Raw genomic sequence first — 23,283 nt, 5'->3', positions numbered from 1 at the left:
CAGCAAGACTTTTTAGAATGTCCTTGCTATTATCAAGGGTCACAAATAATGCAAAACTAAGGTTATCCATGGGAACATGGTCATTATCATTCTTGCTTCACAGCATTCAATTCTAAGACACAATTGCTGCCTGAGCACTATCTGGGTGGTGTTTGCACATTAGTCCATGTTTGGATGGGTTTCCTCCCTCAATATAATAAGGTGGTAGCTTTATTGGCAAAGATGGTTATCATTTACATTTTGCAGCAATTTTTTTAAAGCTTGCTGTGTGGTCATTATTGTATCCAACACCACCTTTACATCTCCTTTGCTATTTTTATATTAAACATTTTAGGACACATGTACGTCTGCAAATGAAATTAGCAACTGCCATGTTTTTTCCCCACAATGCAGCATCTTTTCCCAGCATTAAGTGTACCTGTGGTCGCAAGGGGATGATATGCCAAAATTCCTGCAACTACAAACACATTTCATCACAAATCAGACAATTGAAATAAGGAATAACCATAAAATAGGCCAAATGTGGGCGTAGGAGGGCCCACTGACACCTGGGTGCATCAGGTGTTTTTCTAATATTCTAGTGAACCAGTCCGACACTGACTTGTATATGTATATTAGCATATTGGCTTTATGGGCTCTACCTTCTCTTGCTAGTTCTCCTTCAACCTGGGTTAAGGCATTGGGGGCATTGAGCATACCGGTGTAAAAGAAATTGAAGATAACAACTGGTGTGAAGGATTACACATTCTTTATACTGTGCTGTGTAATGTGGCTGCTCAATATAAATAAAGTATTTAAATAAAATAAAGTAAAAATGCTGAAATAGGTGGTTGTGCAAGACAATGGAGTGGTCAATGTTATATTAAGAGATAAAACAAGTATTGCAAATAACCAACTGGAGCTCACCATGCCATTATCTTCTCACCAGACAACATTCATCTTAAACATCTGACATCAACCGCAACTTTCACATTTGTACTCAAGCAAGTCTCTATTCTAGATATGCACTTGATTGGGAAGAAGTCACGCGATTAACCAAAGAATAAGTTAAGTTAAAACCAGTCTTTATTTTTAACATTTAACATTTTAGAGTGACTTTGGATATTTGCATTAAAAACCAACACTGGTCAACACTGGTCAACCATAGCAACCAATTAGCGATCTGTTTTCATCAGTCTACTGCAGGTTGAAAAATGAATAATCTGTAATCTAACTGACTTGAAATGTTTTAAATCTTTGTTTTTCTCTTCCCTTTGGTTGCATCATACATTTCTGGTGCATATTTTAAAAATAAATGAGACTCAATATATTTCTAGGCCACATGGGCCTTCTTCAGGGATATGTAAGTTTTGACAAATTAAATATGCATAGCCAGGATGTAAAACTTATGTCACACCAATTTTTAATTGATAAAGGGAAGTAATGCAATTGTTCTTTACATCTTATTTCTGGTTACTCCACATTGGAACGTTCTTCTTTGAAGAAAACATTGTTGGAAAATGCTTGTAATTAATCAGATAGAAGGAAAATAAGGATCAGGATAATGGTGTCTGCTTTTAATCAAGTATAAATCCATAATAGCCTTCATGTGCCCAAAATATTTCCGTTCCTCTGAATATCCATTCATAAGCACAAGTGGGTGTCTGTATCCAAGCCATTATTGTATTCTCAATGTTAAACAGTCTTCACTGAGTTGAACAAAAGTAGAAAGGTAGAAAGGCAAATTGCTCCTAATTTTTTCACATTTTAGTATATAAAACTGTGTTTTCTCCAGGTAAGTGAAAGTTTTATCTTGGCTTGGCCTATATTTACCAACCCATAATAAAAGTAATGGCTGAAAAACAGTGTCAATAAGGCAAAATGATGGTTTGCTTTTCCAACTATATATATTCATATTGAGCGCCACCTAGGTACCAGACAGAGAGGACACAATTTCTTACAATTGGCATTCAACAGTGAATATTAAATATAACTGGCAATTGCCTGACTTTAGGTTTTAGGTAGCGCAATTTTTATTTTAAGTTTTCACTTTTTTCAATACAAATCTCGATGGTGGTAGAAAATTGCATTCAAGAAGCCAGTGGCAGTCATTTTTTTTGTTAATAAATATGCCCCATTGTGATTATTGTGTGCTGTAATGAAAAATCCAGTGTAGTACTACTTAGTTATCTAGAGTTTATTGTATAACTGCTGCCTTTCTTTTCACCCAGTCCATTGTGCTGGCTCTGCTTAGAAGATATAGGAAAGGTTCCTTACAAATTTGCCAAAGAGAAGTTGACTACTGTGTTTACTGAAATAACCAGATTTACAGAGGATTATGCACTATTATCAGTAGGACATTGTAAGGCTGTGTAGGCATTTTCTGACCAGTAAAGACCTCCGTGAAATGATACTCTTCATTTGAAGTCTCTCTGGTATGAGGCTCACTGTGGTCTCTAAACTTGGTCTCTAAACTTGGGCAGATCTTGATCTTAGAACATGAAAAGCAGCTTTTTTGAAGCTTCCCTGTCTACCTCACAATCGTCAGTTTCACTACTACATTTACCTTGTTCACAGGGGGCATGTGCCCTGACTTCTGTAAGGTTGTTGGTCACTATAGGGCTCAAAGCTTGATACTGGGGCCTTATGCTCCATTTTTCAAGCACAACCACCATTGGTAATAGATGGAGATCAAAGAAAGTAAGCCATATGCTCTCATTCCCTTATATAAACTAAGAATAGGAATGGGTCACATTACCCTTGGGCTAATTGAGAAAACTCCCTCCAACAGTGGTTATAGATCAGAAACTTCCTTAGCAGTAGGGGACCTACATTTTTATTACATTACCCCATTATGGTTTTGATTATCATGGGACAGCCACCATGTGATGTTTCCAACACACAAATAACAATATGGCAGTGGTAACAGGTGAAACCATGAGAAATAGTAATAGTTAGAGGGCATCAGAGACCTGGGCATTAGCAGTGTCCATCACACTACTGTAGTCTGAGTGTTTTATATGAGATAGGAGTAAGGATAGGATAACTTAGGAATGAGACAGAGTTTTAACTACTGACATGCAATTATGCTTGTCTTAATAGTGTTGTGTGTGTGCATCATATGGCACTTTAGCAGTGATTATATCATTGTATAAGCGTCAGTGGCAAAACGAAATGTTACTGGGCCCCAGAGTAAATTCAACTTAGGGCCCCACGACTAAGATATATTGATATTTTTCATTAATTAGGACTTTACTGGGCCCTCTTCGGTCATGCCCTCCCCCGCGCAACAGCAGGGTCTGCTTCCTCTGTAGTTATGCATCTGATAAGCAGTCCTGTAACCACAATTCTTGTACCACTTTATAGATTTACCTGCTGGCATTTTAGTATCTTTTGGAGTCCATGTAGTTACTAAACATTATGACAGGAGTACAATGATGTGTCCAATAAGGAGAAGGGAGAAACATTGTTAGAAGGAAGAGGTAAATGGAATCAAACCACTTGTCAGCTGACAGTTGCACTGTGAAAGTGTCAATATTAATCACACTAAAGCTAAAACCAGTAGTTTTTGAAAGCTCAAGAGTTGATTAACTCATAGGAGAGTATGAGGTATGGGTTGCTGTGCAGCCAAGGTGGTCCTTTGACTGTTTGACAGGCACTGGTGAACATCACTGGGTCAGTCAAACACTGCTGCACTGTTTCTACATACACTGGCCAACAACTTCATGGCAGCAGAGAACCTGTGCCACAGATTGATCAAAAACCACCTCGTGTGACATTTGTTTTAATGTTTATTTGCTGTCTGTTATAAACTTGTTATAAACATTGCTGTCTGTTATAAAATGGAGGTGACTACAACATCTGCCACCTAGATATGGGTTTTTGAGGGGCCTTGACCAAATTATGAAGACCAAGTGGGTAGGTATTGAACCCAATAAAACTATAAATGACTAATATGCTGACCAGGTGCTGCCATATTATTTGCCTTAGTATTACAAAGCTTGTAATGAAATGAGGCAGTTGGTGTGAATACAAAACTAATTAGCTAAGTTAGCAGTATGGCTGCTCCCACTCATGTCGAAATAGAAGGAATATTTTGTTCATATAGTAGACCCTATTCTAACTTGCTTAAGGCACATGTAAACTTGTCCCCACAAAAAAAGGTCATTCTTAGCAACTTTCCTGTATATATTTACAAATGTTTTTTTTTTTTTTTTTTTAAATGTGGCTGCAATGGAAAGCCATATTTGTCCTATACTGCCCTCCTGGTCGTGACTCTTGAAACAATGCAGCAGAAGTCAGATCTCCTCCTGTGGTTTTCCTGTTAAGTAAGAAACAGTTAGCAACTCTGTGCCAATATACCTTTAACACAGTTGTGGAAAATTAATTATCATCTATTAACTCTGCAGTTAGTACTTATAGACCCTTTGGGGGTACGGCGGGAAATGTAGCCCTGCTTTAGCAAAGTTGCATGCATCCGATAATGAATCTTCTCTGGGTTACTTTTGATGAAGTTTAACTTGAAAGACATTTACATGAAATGCATTAATCATGTCTGAAAAAGAATTGCCCTAGATAAACGCAGGATTGATGAGGGACAGGCAATGCAGAAAGGCAGGGGGGTTGATAAAGCAGGAACGTCCAAATTGTTAAAGCTACTACAAAGTTACTGCTACTACAATCCCCCTGATATAATGACCTTTAAGGTGGGCAAATATAAGTACCGTGCCATTTGCCATATGTCTCCCCAAAGTCAGAATTCCAGCATCATTGCAACACAGCTAGGCAAATGTGATGCACTAATATAAGCACAATCCTTGCCTCTGTTTTTAAAACATGTGCAAGTCTACTACTTATGTTCTTATTTACCCACTATTTGCACCAGTTACAGTTGGTGCAAATAGCAGTGATATGGAGGTTGACCTGAAACCTGTGATGACCCATGGGTTGACCACCAGTTGGGCAGGTTTGGTTTGAAATTTGGACAACCACTGCAGGTTAGGGTTGGGTGAGGGTCAGACTGGGCAGTTCATGCCTCCTCTCGTCCCAAAGATTGCCTGTCTTGGAAACAGAGGTGCACACAGTAGTAGTGTACAGAGAGAGATGGCATGGGTATGGGTAGTGTGTGGGCCATACAATGGCAACATTTTGCAGGTTAAGGCTGGTTGTCGGTTAAGGTTTTAAAGGTTAAAATCAGGTGTGGGTTAATGTTTTGTGGGTTAGAGTCGGGTGCGGTTTAAGGTTTTACGGGTTAGAGTAAGGTGCAGGTTAAGATTATGCAGGTTAGGGTTGGGTGCTGGTTAGGGTTTTATGGGTTAGCAATGGGCGCGAGTAAGTTTGTTAGGGTTGAATCTTGGTTGAGTTTCTCCTGACCCACGAATAGCAAAAAGCGTTTGGGCACAGATTGCAAAGGGGTCCTAGTCAATGGCAGGTGAAAAGTATAGAGTCTCCTTGTATAGTGCTTTACATTCTACCTTTGTGTCAGGTCACAATGAATAGACCCAGAGAGGCATAAGTGTCCTATGAGCAGCTATAATTGCAGTGGCAATGCCCAAGTACTCTATGGATGGCATAGTCATAAGTTTAAATTTGCACCCATTTCTGTGCCCAACACTGCACCCGCTATTTGTAAAAAAGGGCCAATATGTCTTATGTATGTAAATATATATATATATATATATATATATATATATATATATATATATATATATATATATATATATATATATATATATGAACCCTTGGCCAATCACCTTCTCTACGCTAGCCTAAAATTGGCATTTAATCCTACATACAAAATGGAAATAGACATAGCTTTAAATGTGTGTCTTTCTCACATTGTGTTCCAAACACTGTAATTCAGGCACCTTAAAAGAGTCATTCACCCTGTTCCTTCCCAACATTATATTTCCCAAAAAATTCCAGCACCGTATGTTAAATTTGCCTGCAAACTCTCAGCTCAAATAACCACATTGCAGAGCACTGGAAATTGTTTGCTTCAAAGAGTCTCTCTGGTTGTTTCCCAGTAAAAGTCCCGCACCTGCATTTGTCCTGCTGAAAAGAAGGGGATGAGTTCATTGATAAATCTGGATGTCTCTTTGCCCCAGTGCACAGCAACGGAGTGAAACTTTGATAAATCCTCTGTGAAGGGAGCAGAGAGGCAGACAGACAGAACGAGAGACAGATAAACACAAGAGCGGAGAGTTTTGAGCCCCCCTAATCTGGCTCTGCTCCCATTTCTATTTCAGCCAGAATAGCAGAACGTCAGCCAAGAAAAATGAAAAAAAAAGAAAGAAAAAAAAAAGAGGAAACAAAACAAAATAAAATATTCCCCCTCCTCTCCCAATAATCAGGAGGGTGGGAGGGGGCTGCTGGCACGGTTGGAATGACGTCGTGTCTCTCCCTGCCCCTCCCTCATTAGGGATGTGAGCAGAGCGGCGGGATAAAACCCAGCATGTGTGAAGGAACGGGGGCATTGTGAGACATGGAGAGCATACGGCCTGCCGCTCCACTCTGGAGCATCATCGTGTTTCTTGCCTTCTGCCAAATATCTCTGCAAGGAGGTGAGTAGCCACGCACGGATGTGCACTTTGACCTTTCTCTTACTGTCTCTCTCATACATGTTGTCTTCACCGTTATCCTACTATCACTTCATTTACCATTATCCCAAAACTATTGGTTGGCCAACAATGCTGCAACTTGTATTCAAAAGACTTCCTGAGCTATCCAGCACTAAATATTATTGCTAGGGAGGGTCCCACTTTCCTTGCTGGTTGGCGTTATCTTGCATAATCCTAGATTGAAGGCACTTCCTACTCCAATAATTTACTGAGCAGGTAGAAATGGACAAAACCATCATTTGAGTACCCAATGCACCATTGCAGGACATAGATGTCATAGGCTTTGGCTCCTGTGATGTACAGTATATCCTGTTTTTCCCAGACAGCCATGCAGTTTAATGCACCTTACCTGGCACAACTTCATCCTTTTGACGTCTCCCAATGAGACAACTCTTCCCAAAATCCACACCATAGGAAATCACACCCTACCTGTGCTCTGACACTGACCACTCTGAGCAACTGTGTTTCCACTCCAGCCCCTCAGCAACACTTAGTAAAACCTTAACCTTGCACCTTCACTCCAGGAGCAGAGCAAATAGCAGAGCCAGTGCTTCCCATCTAGAATGACAATAGGTTTTGCAAACACATGTAAACTCACTCAGTTTACATATGAAACAGATACGCACTAACAGCCCACAAAAACTTAAACAGTCTGGGGCCCAGAGAAGAGTATCAAGGGGATAACTTTTAGTGATTTCCAGGCTCTGCTTGCTCCCTGCATAGGACATTATCTCCTTCAGCACCTGAATTAAAAAAGCAGAGAGATATTAGCAGAAGAGAACAGATAATGCAGCCTAAACTGTTCTGCTAACAATCTAGCTGTCAGTTCAGCACTTATACCTGGGGCTCTATAGAAACACTCAGACTACCCACAAAATAAGTATTTTAAATTAAACAATCCAAAATACTATAGTTTTAAAAAAATTTTGCCTTCAGTCTACTTTTTTTGAAACTTTTGACAGCTGTCATTGCATATCATGTGTTTTCTAATCAAATCTAATCAAAACTGCTTTTTCGGAAACAAACGGCATAGTTTAAGATGTATACTAGAGAACTGTGATGTTTACATCCTGGAAACCTATTCATCAGTCACTGATGCTGCTAAACAACCAGCTGTAGTATAATGGGTCAATGGTGGTTTATATATATATATATATATATATATATATATATATATATATATATATATATATATATATGTGAGAGCATCAAGAATACTATTTAAATGTGAGTTAAGTAGATAAATACATAAAAGTGCATAGGTTTTTACCCACTGGTTACACACCATTTTTAATAGCAATACTGTGTCAAAAATAGGATTATCCTATGCAGGGAAAGATTTGCAGCACATAGTATAGCAGAGGTTGACATGCACATTAAGCACAGACATATCCACATACCGGATGTTCAAATAATATAACTAATACTAACTACTGGCAATGGTGCAGCTGTATACCTGATAATTGTGTTCATGTGCAAACTTTACACTTTATACAGTACATGGGCTCATCTGTATATCATTTGGCCACTATACACACAGGACCAGCTATAAGTGTAAGTTTATCTGCTGTCATTATGAATACAAAGTCCACATAGTATACATAGTATAGCAAAAGATTAATTTGCACAAATGCTTTGCTCAGATGAGCACTTTATGGAACCACTACTGTATCCTTAATATACAAACCCATTTGCACCCCTTATTCACATATTCAACTGAGCACCTGGTATAGTTGCCCAAATGGTACACAGGCTCTCTTATATACCCTTTTGCAAGAGTTAAAGCTGCTGCTCTTATACAGAGGCTCATATTCACACTTTTTACAGAGTATAACTGCACATTTAATAAATGTTGCCCTGTGTACAGGCCAATACATAATCTATACCTGTTTTACAGTCAATTGGATATGTTATGCACTGCCTGAGCTGCACACCTTATATACCAGCTCACTTGCACACTTCGGCTGCTGCCACCCCAGATTCTCAGCTGAATATCATATACACATGTGCCGATATACACCTTACCCAGAGGCTTTTCTAAACAACTTGTGAATACATCCAGCTGTACAGCTTGTTTATGTTGCACCTGATACATAGGCTCTGCTATTCACCTTACACAGAGGCTTAGCTGTAGAGCTAATGTACAGGCTCAGCTTTACACCTTATCCCTAGACAAAGATGTGCACCTTATATGCAGAATTCACATAGAGGAATGTGTGGGTCACTGCATTAATTAGCCTTTCCTGCACTGAATGACTAGGTGAGGCTAGCTGACAGAATGCAGACATAATAAAACATTCTACTTACCAAAGCTGCAGTCATTTCTCCACTCATTATAGAATAGTTAACCTATACACTGTATACAGAACCTAGATACATGCCTGTAACAGTTTTTTTTGGCCACAAGCCTGAAGAGCAAAGCATTCAGTGACACATTTTCATGTCTCTGTGCAGAAGATATATCTCACCACAACAGGCAGCACAAGGGCAGGCTTCTCTTACTGTAGATCCATTTTTTGTCCAACAGAAGGTTCCTTATCAATGCATTCACTAACCTAACATATAAGAACATATCATTTAAAAAAATATCTGGGGATGAACCCCCTTTAAACACCTGGGGTGACCTCAAAATGTTAATATTTTGTCTTTTCCAAAATAAGCCCTATACCTACCCTGAAGAGCTTGCAATCTAACCTAGTTTGAAACAAAGCGTAGAAAGCAGGAGGAGTCATAGAATGGGAAGGGAATGTATGTTGCTAGGATTAGGATGCATGTGAATTGTACAGGGTTTCAGTGAGCAGTTAGGATTATACAGTCAGCTGTACATCTCCTACACAGCTGTATATTCATAGGTTGTAAATCTCTCTCTCAGTCTTAATTGTATCTCAGCTATGTGTCAATGCACAGAGCTAGCAATATATTTTTCTGTACACTTTTAGCCAGTTCTTATACAGAAGGTTAACAGCACTTTCAATACAATGAGTTGTATATACTGCATTACAGGCTGGGTGGTACAAAACCTGGGGGGGAAATGTAAAGGATTAGTGTGGGCTCCTTTTCTTCCTAAACTCTGCAATGTGTATCATGCTAACCACATAGATAACTGGTGGTAATGTTGGTAAAACTGGTCAAATGAATGCTATTTATAGATATTTAAAGGGGTCATTCGCCTTTAATTTAACTTTTAGTATGTTATAGAATGGCTAATTCTAAGCAACTTTTCAATTGGTCTTCGTTTTTTCTTTTGTATAGCTTTTTGAATTATCTGCTTTCTTTTGACTGTTTCCAGCTTTTAAATGGAGGGGCATTGATCCCATCTAAAAACCAATGCTCTGTATGGCAACACATATATAGTTATTGTTACTTTTTATACTCGTCTTTCTATCCAGTCTCTTATTCAAATCAATGCATGGTTACTAGACTAATTTGAACCCAAGCCATCAGAATGCTGCAATTGCAAACTGGAGAGCTGCTGAATAAAAAGCGGAATCACTCCGAAAACCACAAATAATAAAAAATGAAAATCAATTGCAAATTGTCTCAGAATTACACTCTCTACAGGATACTAAAAAGTTGATTTAAAGGTGAACAAGCCCTTTAATGATATACCCAATTGAGGCTGTTGGCTGTATAGATACCCTAGAGTTCAAAGAGTTCAAAGCTGTTACCAAAATTCCATCCCGACTGTTTTCAATTTAGTCTGTTATGGTAGAAAACAACAGTTTGGTTACTAAAACAATTGATTCTCAGTGGACTCTTTTTCTTCTTAGCATTGGATCTAAGTATAACAGATCAGCATTAAAATCAAACATGTCTAAAATATGCATTTAGCAGGCAATGTTCCCTGCAAGCTGTGCTCTCAAGTGACTGCACAAAGGCAACAGGCAAATAATTTAGTACTTGCTCCTACCCAGCCACTGCACAATGTTGCTTATGATTTTTAAAAAGGCCCCCCAAAATATAATGTATGCTTTCCTTATATCATGGGTATTGCCCTCTACAGCACCTTATAGAGTCCCATGGGACCCCATAACCAGGTTAAAAGGGACATGGGAAGATTGTGTTAGGTGAAAGCTGTTATATATGTAAGTGTGTTTATTTATGTATGCATTCTTTAGATTTTTTACAGGATTGTACCTATAATAAGCACTAAATATATATATATATATATATATATATATATTTTTATATACATAATACACAAGAGCCATGGATTTACTGTAAATGATATTATTATATAAAAGGTGCTTAGTGATCTCATCACATATAATCTGGGTTTAGTGATGTCAGTTCTGTTTGATGAGTTACTGAATTCGTTTTGGATTATAATGAAACAGTTTACCCCCTGTTGTAAATAATGAGGATATTAAAAGTCACCTTGGAGTTCCATGACCTGTGTAAAGCACCTTTAAACCTTAAGTCATTATATGGTCATGGAACTCCTTGGTGACATGAGAGCTTTACTTTTTACAATATGGGGTGCATGATACACTATATGAGTGCATGGCATAGATAAGAACTGTCGGTGTGATTGTACAGTGCAGTGCAGTTCAGCTGTGTGCAGACTTGGGTAGGATTATAGAGGAGTGGTTATTAATGCTGTTTCCGTAGTAGTTCAGTTCCTAATGTGATGCTTTTCTCCAGCTGGGTACAACGTTTGCCTGAGTTCTGCTTTGGTTTTGCAGCATACAAGGTTGAAATGAAAGAGCTATAATGCTAGAAATCTGTTTCTCCAGAAATTCCAGATGTTTTCTGTCAAGGGAAGCACAAGTTTTAACTCACAAGTGAAAGCTGACACATTCCCATCTGACACGAATGCAAAGGCCTGAGCTTTTAACGCCTTCCTGCCAGTGGCTACACACATTCCTACACTACAGAACCCCGATTATCTCTTATTCCCTCCCTTCGAGACTTCTCTCAGATACATCTTTGCCTCTACAACATGGAGGACATTAACCGCTAAACGGTTCAGCCACATATTATTTTATCTCCATGTGCAGAAGTGGTTTTAAATCCTTGCCAAAACGGCATAGATTAGTGTCAACTGGCGTACTGGGCCAGCACATCTGCTAAACCTGTTTCTCTAGGCCAGTCTGAATGCGAGGCAGAATTAGGGTTGCCATCCAACCACTATTTTACTTGTTGACAACATAAGATACACGGTGTTCTTTATTTTTTCTAGAAAAGGCAGCAATCCAAAAAATGGATTTCCATGTGCCTTTCACTAAACATTTTTAGCACCAGAGGGGACCCCAAAAAGAAAAAAAAAATCATGTGTGTAAAAATTGTTAGATATTTTCAATATATATTTATACTGATATACAGGTATAGGATCCAGTTTCCGGAAAGCTCTGAATTATGCGAAGGTTGTCCCCCATAGACTCCATTTTAATCAAATAATTCAAAAAATGCTGAAATATATTTCCTTATTCTCTGTAATGACAAAACAGTACCTTGCACTTGATCCCAACTATTATATGATTAATCCTTATTATTGGTGGGAAGGCAATCCTATTGGGTTTATTTAATGTTTAAATATTTTTTAGTAGACTTAAGGTCCAAATTAAGGAAAGATCTCTTATTCGGAAAACTCCAGGTCCCAGCATTCTGGATAACAAGTCCCAAAACTGTATATAATACACAACATCTATGAATATCCTGTTAATTATATAGTGAATAAAGTACCCCCTTTTGCAAAATATAAGGATAGTATAAGTTACAGAGGAGTTTCATGACCATATAAAAACATGAGGCCGAAGGCCGAGTGTTTTTATACAGGTGATGGACTCCTCATATTTTACAACTGGGGGTATTTTATTTATTATAATACACAAATTTCAATGAGTCATGTGACCGAAATGACACCAGAACCCACCATTTATAACTGATGACATCAGAACTCACCGTTTATAAGGATATAATTTACAAGATATTCATGGCTTTTGTGTATTATATCCTTATAATACACAAAAGCCATGAATATCTTGTAAATTATATCTTTATAAACGGTGAGTAGTGATGTCATCAGATATAAACGGTGAGTAGTGATGTCATTTCTGTCACATGACTCACTAAAATTTGTGTATTATAATTAATAAAGTACCCCCAGTTGTAAAATATGAGGATATTATAAGTTACCTCGGAGTTCCATGACCTGTATAAAAACACTCGGCCTTCGGCCTCGTGTTTTTATATGGTCATGAAACTCCTCAGTAACTTATAATATCCTTATATTTTACAAGAGGGGGTACTTTATTCACTATATAAACTGTGCTCAGTAGTGTATGTGTATAAAAAGTAAGATACCTTATTAGAAGTCCCCTGAAATTCCATGGCCTGCATAAAAGTATCAAGACACTTTCCTATCCAAAACCTCATTCTTAAACCAGCTCCATTTGCTGCCATAACAACCTCTACTACCCTAAGAAGCCTTCACACTAGATGTTGGAACATTGATGGTGGAATTTCTTCATTCATTAATTTGTTTCTATTCAGGTACATGAGTATTAATGAGGTTGGTCACTGATATTGTTTGATCTGGCTTCCCAGCACTCGTTATTCCGATTTATTCTTAGTTTTCATGGGTTGAGGTCTGGGTTCTGTGTGGGACAGCCATGTTCTTCCACTCCCATTTTATTGTGTTTTGGAACATTAATGAGGTGGAAGAGGAAAGGAAAAGCTTCAGAAACAGCATCAGACAATTAGTCAAGTTCAACATTTAAAATTCATCAAGACGGTCTTTCCCTGTAGCAATACCTGTGGGTTGAGGCCGAAGCCTGCACATTGGCATAGGTTTATGGCCAGGTGAGGTCACTGCAGATTAGGGATGCACCGAATCCAGGATTCTGTTCGGGATTCGGCCAAGATTCGCCTTTTTCAGCAGGATTCGGATTCGGCTGAATCCTTGTGCCTGGCAAAACTAAATCCTAATTTGCATATGTAAATTAGGGGTGTGTAGGGAAATCACATGACTTTTCGTCACAATTGAAGAATTTTTTCCACTTTTTCCTTTCCTGCCCCTAATTTGCATATGCAAATTAGAATTCGGATTCGGTTCAGTATTCAGCCGAATCTTTCACCAAGGATTTGGGGATTCGGCAGAATCCCAAATAGTGGATTTCGGTGCATCCCTACTGCAGATTGGCTATAATGCAAATTGTATCAGGTCTCCTTGTCCCAGTGCTGTGCTGAGCACCAATAGAGGGTGGGTTGGACATGGGAAGTTGAGTCCCTTTTCAGCTTGGCTCCCAACATTCAATCACTATTCTCCTGGCATCTGTCAAAGCCAGACTAATCCCCAAGATAGTTAAGCAGGATTCATCATTTAAAGGAAAACTATACCCCCCAAACAATGTAGGTCTCTATAGAAAGATATTGCATAAAACAGCTCATATGTAAAACCCTGCTTCATGTAAATAAACCATTTTCATAATAATATACTTTTCTAGTAGTATGTGCCATTGGGTAATCATAAATAGAAAATTGCCATTTTAAAAAATAAGGGCCGCCCCCTGGGATCGTAGGATTCACTGTACTCACAAACATACCAATAAACCATACATGTTGGGTCACATGAGCCAATTAACAGACAGAGTTGTGTCTTTTGCTTCCTCACTTCTTCCTGTTACAGTTAGAGTTGAAGTATTTCTGGTCAGGTGATCTCTGAGACAGCACACAGACCATCACGAAATGGTGGCTCAAGGCAAGAGATGTAAAAGGGCAATATTTACTTAAATATATATTCCAGTTTAGTAAGATTCTTTAATATGCCACTTAATATGATATGAACTATCTGTTGCTTAAGTGTTCATTTTAGGGGTATAGTTTTCCTTTAAGAGAACATCCACAGCTTACATTAGTGGTTACCTCAAGCTGCCTCATGCTATTGGGCTTACTAATGTTAGTTAATTAATGTATAGCACCCAAGAAATGTAATTTCTCCGCCAATCAGAAGGCTGCAGCTTGGATACATCTGGATTAAAGCTATAACCATCCCTGTTTCAGGAAGGAGAAGGTGTCTGTATAGAGAATGCAGAGTCACTAGTTTGAGTGCTGTATTCACTTATTAAACTTGCATCAGAAATAGCTATCCATATAAACTAAATCCAGATGAGTCTCCTTTTGTAGGCCAGTTGTTACCTATTATTGATTACACTTGAAACAATGTAATGATTCAACAGCTTTTCTTTCTGCACAGCAAACTTTCTGCTGGTTATTCATATAAAATACACACGATAATGTATTTGGCCCGTCCTGGCCTCTGCCCTGTTATAGTTGTACTACGTCATGTTCTAGACTCCCTGGCGGCTATTTATCAGTCACTTTCTGTAAAACTGGGCCACACTTGCACAGAAATTGATAAATCTGATCCACGCTTGCAGTAGATCTGCTGCCAAGAGATTCTTATGTATGAATCTTGTCCCAGTTGTGCTGTTAAAACTTTTTATTTATTTTTTTTTTTTTTTAAGAATATCCTCCTATCCAATTGACTTGAAATGTATTTGGCTGGAGGTTTTTTAAATTATTAAAATCATGGGAAATATTTTCAAGGGAAAATTGAAAACAAAACAATAGGAATGAGTTTACCCTGCAGGCAATGATTCCATTCAAGTGCATAACATGTTCAAAGGAAAACTTGTCAAAACGAAATAAAATGTTTTACTGTGGCTGAAAGATATAAATTGGATTCATATTCATTTTCTTGTTCAAGTTTTAGAGGGAAGGGGTTATCTACTGGTAATCTAATTATTTACCTTGCAAGGACCAAACATGGAGCCTCTTCGGTATCTCTGTTTGCCCTGTTTAGCTTTGTTAAATAACAAAAACCAAAGATTTTTTTGTGATTAAAACAATAGGCAAAAAATATAAGTCCTATTCGTTGAACTCATGTTGAACAATGGGGTAACCAATACTATGCATGAGATGAAGGCAGAATAAATTAAAGGTATAATGTCATGGGAAAAAAATGTTTTCAAAATGAATCAGTTAATAGTGCTGCTCCAGCAGAATCTGCACTGAAATCCAAAATCCATTTCTCAAAAGAGCAAACAGATTTTTTTATATTCAATTTTGAAATCTGACATGGGGCTAGACATATTGTCAATTTCCCAGCTGCTCCAAGTCATGTGACTTGTGCTCTGATAAACTTCAATCACTCTTTACTGCTGTACTGCAAGTTGGAGTGATATCCCCCCCCAGCAGCCAAACAAAAGAACAATGGGAAGGTAAACAGATAGCAGCTGCCTAACACAAGATAACAGCTGCCTGGTAGATCTAAGAACAACACTCAATAGTAAAAACCCAAGTCCCACTGAGACACATTCAGTTACATTGAGAAGGAAAAACAGCAGCCTGCCAGAAAGCATTTCTCTTCTAAAGTGCAGGCACAAGTCACATGACCGGGGCAGCTGGGAAATTGACAAAATGTCTAGCCCCATGTCAGATTTCAAAATTGAATATAAAAAGATCTGTTTGCTCTTTTGAGAAATGGATTTAAGTGCAGAATTCTGCTGGAGTAGCACTATTAACTGATGTGTTTTGAAAAAAACATGTTTTCCGATGACAGTATTCTTTAAGAATAGTAGACTAAGTACACATTAGTGATGTGCGGGCCGGCCTGACACCCACGGTTTTGGGCCAACCTCGCACCCCCATTTGCGGGTTCAGGTCAAGCTCTACTTACTGCTGTCCCCATCCCGCCACCTTACACTGACGGCTTCTGACTTCAGCTTTTATAGCTGCGCGCCTGCTTGCCCCAACCCTTTTGAATGTCATCGGTGGGGCGGGACGGGGCGGGTCTATAAAAGGAACCTGGAAGTTGGGCGGAGGGAGGGCAGATTCGGGTCGGGTGTGGGTTTTACCTGACCCGCACATCACTAGTACACATGGGTGTTATACTGTGCACTGACAAGTAAACCATTTGTGCTTGTGTAAGTGGCCTCTCCTCTTGGACCCTGATGGACATTATCAGGGTAAGACTGGGGAGTCCGGACTCCTGTCCAGGGCCGCTGTCCAGGCCCCCCTCTGGACCCCCTACTGCGATGTCGCACATGCACAAAAGGAGCTGCACGCACGCACGAATGGCACTGCGTGGCACCGCAAATTGTTTTTTCTTCTTGTAGGGCCATGAGATAGAAGGGGGGGTCTGGCCCAGCAGGGGCCCATGAGGGCCCAGGCCCACCGGGTTTTTTCCCGGATGCCCACCGGGCCATTCAGACCCTGGACATTATTGTGGCATTTAAACAAAAATGTTACATCTCTTGCCAGAGTTGCATACATTTTAACTGTAGAGTTGAAGCATTTCAACTCCTTATCCTAATATATAGGGCATTAGGAAATCTCACCTTCATGATTAATAATCCTTTATAACAGCACAGTAACTTAAACCCCTTTAATGCAGGTAGAAAGCTCTAAGTGCACCTTACAGCCTGCCCTTCAGCACTCACACAGCCCACATGGACCGAGAAATACAAATGACTCCCTTAAACTACATACTTGGGGAAGTGTTTGTTGAAATAATTTTGCCTGGAAAGGTTTGTAATAATAACAAGTTATTTGAAAAGCCTGGCCAGACGTTTGTGAGATAACATTTTCCATGGTGACTCTATTATACTTATTTAAGCTGACAAGTTTAGTCTACTCTCTGACACTTTTTGAAGTGACTTCAATCTTATGCTTACAAGCAAGTGACTTGCACAACATGAACTAGTTGTGATGGAAATCATTGAATATTCTTAAGAAGTTAAAGATCTTGTTAGCTGACTGGCCCAGTGCAATATTGGAGCGGTTAGCATTTCTCAAGTTATCCTTTAAGAGTCACCTACAACAGAGTTATGATAGGCAGTATTTGTTAAAGTACTCTATTGCTGGACTTTTGTAAGTTGAAGCCCCCCCTTAAAGGTCCAACCTTTGGTCAGTCCCCTTAGAGCATAATAAGGTTACAGGTATAGAAAGCATTGGCATATACAGGCTGAAATTTGTGGAGAGGCCACCAAGACCTGGGCCTAGGGAGGCAGGATTTTAATGGCCGGCATATTGCCCAACTATATCCACACTGGTTCAGGGGATGCGGCGAAGGAGATACTATAGTTTTTTTTTAATTTCCTGTGCGCCAATCCCCATTGTTCTGGTCCAGATGATGAAAATGTAAGCGTATAAAAGGAAGGGGACGGGGGCAACGAATGACAGTGGGTCTAGGGGCGCCTGCTATGTGAATCCAGCCCAGGGCGTATAAGCCAATCAACAACAATTTCAAAAATATCTTTGTCAGCAAATACGTTTTCATAAAAACTCAACTTTACTGACTTTGTAGTTAGGACTTTTGGTGTACCTAGGAAAGCAAATAGACATTCTTTTCAAATCTCATCCTACCTGACCTTATGGCGTAGCCTCCATCCTTGCCACTCCTTCCAGCTTCCCTGTTGGGCAACCTCACAGTTTGGGATTCATTTCTAGTATTACATGTTGTCTGTCGTGGTATCTGACGTGGTAGATGTCACTCCTGTATGCTGCCCTGTACACTCATGTGCCAGAAATTTCAAGTTTGGATTCTTCTTGCTGTCATTTTTATAGTGTACTGGCCCAATACAACCTCTATGCCACACAGAATGCACAAAATCTGCAAAGTATTTCATATGAACACAAATGATCTATTATTCTTGCCTTCCTTTTGAACTGACTTAATGGGGTATATGTATCAAAGGTTGAAGCTAGAGATCACCACAGTCTTCTAGAGTGAAATTCTTCAACTCTCAATTCATTTCTATAGGATTTTTAAAAGAGTATTTATCAATGGATGAAAGTGACAGTTCATCCTTTGATAAATACGCCTTTCAAAACTCCTATAGAAATGATAGATTGGCGGAATTTCACTCTAGCAGACTGTGGCGATCTTTAACTTCACTCTTTGATAAATATACCCCAATGAGTGTAGGAAGAAGTACCTGTTATAGAATGTATAGCACCATCTAATGGTTGATGGTACTGCTATGGTACATATTATTATCAGAATTACTGTAAATGATGGGGCTGATTCACTATGGGTCGAATATCGAGGGTTAATTAACCCTCGATATTCGACTAGGAATTGAAATCCTTCGACTTCGAATATCGAAGTCGAAGGATTTAGCGCAAATTCTGCGATCGTACGATCGAAGGATTATTCCTTCGATCGAACGATTAAATCCTTCAAATCAAACGATTCGAAGGATTTAAATCCAACGATCGAAGGATTATCCTTCGATCAAAAAAAGTTAGGCAAGCCTATGGGGACCTTCCCCATAGGCTAACATTGACTTCGGTAGCTTTTATCTGCCGAACTAGGGGGTCGAAGTTTTTTTTAAAGAGACAGTACTTCGACTATCGAATGGTGTAATAGTCGAACGATTTTTACTTCGAATCCTTCGATTCGAAGTCGTAATCGTAGTCGAAGGTCGAAGTAGCCCATTCGATGGTCGAAGTAGCCCAAAAAATACTTCGAAATTCGAAGTTTTTTTACTTCGAATCCTTCACTCGAATTTAGTGAATCGGCCCCGATGTGTATGTGTGTGTGAAGTAAATCACAACAGCTAAGGAGGAGAAATAGTTTAAAACATTTGTTATATATGTATTGCATTACCTTTGCTACCAGTATCTGCCTTTTAGGACAGTAATAAATAGGGTTAATCTTATACTTGCCATAAATCTAAAGCATAAAAGATCAGCTCTGTTAGGGTAGACAGCTGCAGTGCAGAATGGAATCTTTATAGAGACAAATAAGCTGTCAGTATGATGGAAAAATTAATGTACAATTTAAAAAAGAACTGTAAATATTTAGGAAGTTTCGCATATGTGTCTAGTATTGTACAAACATGGCTTTTATTGTATCAATGTGGTTTTATTATACAACAGAAACATGTTTGAAACAGGTTACTGACCAAGGGCATCTTTAACATGCTAAACTTACTACAGAACCAAGCATCTTACAAGGGTACCATCATGAAGAGCAGATGTTTGTTTAGCGGTTGGGTAATACAAACACGACAGAGAGATATTCTCTATTGGTTTCCTATTTCAGGTCTCAGGTGCTGAGCAATAAACTAAGTCTGCCCTACATCACTATTATTTAGCCTATAAAAATGCAACACTTGGGCCTAAATGGGCCATTTATCAAGCCTAAAATGTATGTATTACTGTGAGTGAGGGGAGCAAATAGGGAGGGAAGGGGATGAATAGGAAAAGATAAATACAAAGTCCCTAATATCCACATAGAGTGCCCACTGTCTAAAAGTCCATCAGTTCTTTTTGCAGAATGTCCATCCTGGGTGTTTGTTCTGCCTTATTTAGTGGTTGGTTCCCAGTAAGCGTTGCACATAGACTCCTCTAAGCTCAACAAATACATCCAAGGCTAACTTCTACTTTGCTGACCTGATCAAATATACCAGTGTTTTTTTAGAGAAATTAAATTTTCCCTGTACATGGGAAGCATAAAAATGTATAAAGTGACCTTATGAATAGTCATTGATCAACCTTTACCTTCTTTTGATGAAACAAAGGAATATGAAGCATGACCCTTACATAAGCAACTTTCAGATGTGCTTCACAGGGGGGCTTTGTTCCATGACACAGTTTACAGTGGTCTGGACACCATCTGGGATCCTTTATCTGTAAATGCTGATTATGTAATGTCGCAGAATTAAATACGTTTGCTTAGAATATGGAGATCTGACAGATATAGACTGCAAGTAACAATAGGGTTAAAATGTGTTCTGCTTCAGATTTTCAAGCAGGAATGGGGAATGACCATGGTATAGTTATATAAAAGGCCAAATAGTTGGGTGAGCAGGAGGGCCCACTGAAACATGAGCCAACTGTCAGTTGTGCTGGTACCCTGGTGGTGCACCTCTATTAGACTGGAAAGTACAATGCTGTTGAGGTCTTTTTCAGGGTGTTCCTTTAAATGGCAGCATTGGTATAACTGGCCTGTTTCAGGAGTTTCTGTTTATATGAATGCATAGAAATATTCTCTGTATCCATGACAAACAAGAACAGGCTTATCAAAAAAAAGTCAGGTAACTATAGACTCTATAGCTAATTAACACACCTTTATTCTTGAGATGAAGGAAAACACATTTTCTTATACTGTAGAGAGTTTAATGTCCAGCTATAGGTAGTTAGGATATTATTGAAAGATGAAGGCACTAAATCATTAAACATTTCCTAGCACAATAATCCCAAATGAATATGCTATTAGGGAGGTCCATGCATGAGAAAACTATAACATATATCCTTATACTATCAGAACCCTGGACAGCAGCCCTGGAGGAAAAAAGCTTCTTATTGGTATTGGGAATTATCATTATTATCATTCCCCCTGAGCCATCTTCCATAATATTGTGGTATATGACACTAAGCACTTGTAATACTGCAAATAATCCTGACTGCATTCTAACTGGCTGAGTAATGAACACTCATTAGCAACCACACATCTCTTCTCTCACTAGCATGATAAAATGTTCCCAACATACTTTGCTCATACTTTCTCTACTGTTACATGTTTTAAGCAGTATCTTCTCACCCCAGTGTTCCTATCTCATACTATGTTCACTCTACTGTACAGACAGGGCCCTCTTCAACTCTTGTATTGGTTATTGCAGTGAACCCCAAGCAGTGGCTCATGAGCAACATGTTGCTTGCCAAACCCTTGGATGTTGCTCCCAGGTGCCTCAAAGCAGATGATTATGTTTAAATTCCAGACTTGGAGGCAAGTTTTGGTTGCATGAAACCAGGTGTACTGCCAGAGTTCCCCTTAGACTGCCTGTCCAAATAGGGGCTACATAATAGCCAATCATGCCCTTATTTCATCCCCAGGAACTGCTTTCATACTTGTGTTGCTCCCCATCTCTTTTTACAATTGATTGTGGCTCATGTCTAAACAAAGTTGGGGAGCCCTGAGTTATTGCCTGCTTTGTATGTTATTTGTATGTACAGTGGCTAAACCCATTTACTATACAACACTGTGGAATAAGTTGGTGCTTTATACATACATGTTAATAATAGTAAGACAACTTAACACCTATGCATTGGGCAATGTATGCTACTGGTGCATCACTGCTTTAAGCCCTTTCAATATTTATAGTCGTCCTCCATCACTGCACTAGAACAGTGTGACTATACTTAGTTCCCTACTTTCATACTCAAGCCATCATATCACCCCTAGTCTGAATATCCCTTTCACGCCCCTGTCAGTCACTTATAACCATTAGGACACTCAGCTATGCCTACCCACTTAAAATCATTATTTATGCCTCCCCTTTAGGTCACGTATTTATAACTTATACTTAGCCATTTCTCTCATCTTTAAGTTGCTTATCAATGCCTCTTTGAACTAAGGATTATCTTTCACTCTCTCATGTAGGGCACTTATTTATTTCTCTCTTCCTGAGACATATATTTTTATTATTTAACTTATTTATTTTTTTACATTAGTGCACATATTAATGTTTTTTACCCCTGGAGTAGTTATGCAGCTCTATTAATATTATGGCACTTATCCATTATTCTGAAATGATGGGTATTTATTCAGCACTCTAATCACTTATTCACCTATTCACTTCTGTCAAACCTATGGCACAAAGGGCAGTATTTCATGCCTCTCATACAGGGGCAATTCTGGCCCCTCTGCCGCCTGAGGCAGAAGCAGTTGCTGCTGCCCCCCTCCCCCTGAAATTCGCTCTAAAAGTACCAGGAGCAGCATTTTTGCTGCCCCTGGTACCTAGTGGGGCGCTGCTGCCCGAGGCAACAGCCTCAACTCGCCTCATTGGCGAAGCACCCCTGCTCTCATACCTAGGGCATTTGTCAGTCTTCATTCCTATAGAAAAGAATTCAGCCAAAACATTACACTAGCTCTACTGTCAAACTCTTATACATCTCCAGTGAGAAAGCTTTTTACCCATTCTGTAACCTAGATAAATCCAGAATAAGTTCTTTCAACTGCTGCTCTACTAGAACTACCATCTTGAGGGCCCCACGTTGTCCTACCTACCTATAGATAGGCACTTCTTCTGATATACATTTATATTCTGCATTAAAACTCTCACTCCCTATGTGGCTAGACCTCCCACTGGCAGTTTTTTTTTTTTAGAAAAAGTTCTTACTTGTTGTTTGCAGCACTGAATGTTTTTACTCTCTGCCCAGTAGTAATATTACTATTTACCTCCACATAAATCATGTTACACCTCATCAGCAGAGCTCATTTGTATCTCATTTAACAATTATAATTTACCCCAGAAAAGAACAGAACTCAATTAGCATTCTTGAGGTTGCATTCCATCCACTGTCATTTAGCAAACTGAATGTTATATATTAGAGATTGACATGGCATGTGGCTTATGTACAAGTAAAATAATCTGCAGGGTTTTAATGTATGCTTCAAGCAATAATGCTTCATGCAAAACATCAGCTGGTCTCATAAATTAAGTGCCCCCTCATTATACAGCTTCCATTTCTGACTGCCACATTTGTGTAATGCCAGGTCAATTCATTGACAAACATGCACAGTATCTTTCTGGCCATATAGACACCAGCAATTGCTCTAAACATTTGGGGATATATGGGGATCATTTGGGGAATTCATTTTTGCTTTCACAACTTTCTCTGCTTCTGTCAAAAGTAGACTTGTTTTCTCTCTTGAAGTAAAATCTTAACA

The 23,283-nt window shown here is 39.0% G+C and overlaps 1 protein-coding gene across 17 annotated transcripts in view; it reads left to right on the top strand.

Moving 5' to 3' along the window:
• Window positions 1-6,398: 6,398 nt before the first annotated feature.
• The window catches only part of eln1.L (tropoelastin 1 L homeolog), a 74,239-nt gene continuing 57,354 nt past the window's right edge, over window positions 6,399-23,283 (top strand). For all 17 annotated transcript variants that reach the window (XM_018246200.2, XM_018246198.2, XM_018246202.2 and 14 more), the window contains exon 1: window positions 6,399-6,542. In XM_018246200.2, the coding sequence (XP_018101689.1) occupies window positions 6,464-6,542 (79 nt within the window). In that variant the 5' untranslated portion in view covers window positions 6,399-6,463. The remainder of the gene's footprint in view (window positions 6,543-23,283) is intronic.

Source organism: Xenopus laevis, chromosome 2L (assembly GCF_017654675.1).
Source record: "Xenopus laevis strain J_2021 chromosome 2L, Xenopus_laevis_v10.1, whole genome shotgun sequence".
NCBI lineage: Eukaryota > Metazoa > Chordata > Amphibia > Anura > Pipidae > Xenopus > Xenopus laevis.
This window is presented reverse-complemented; position numbering and strand designations above follow the sequence as displayed.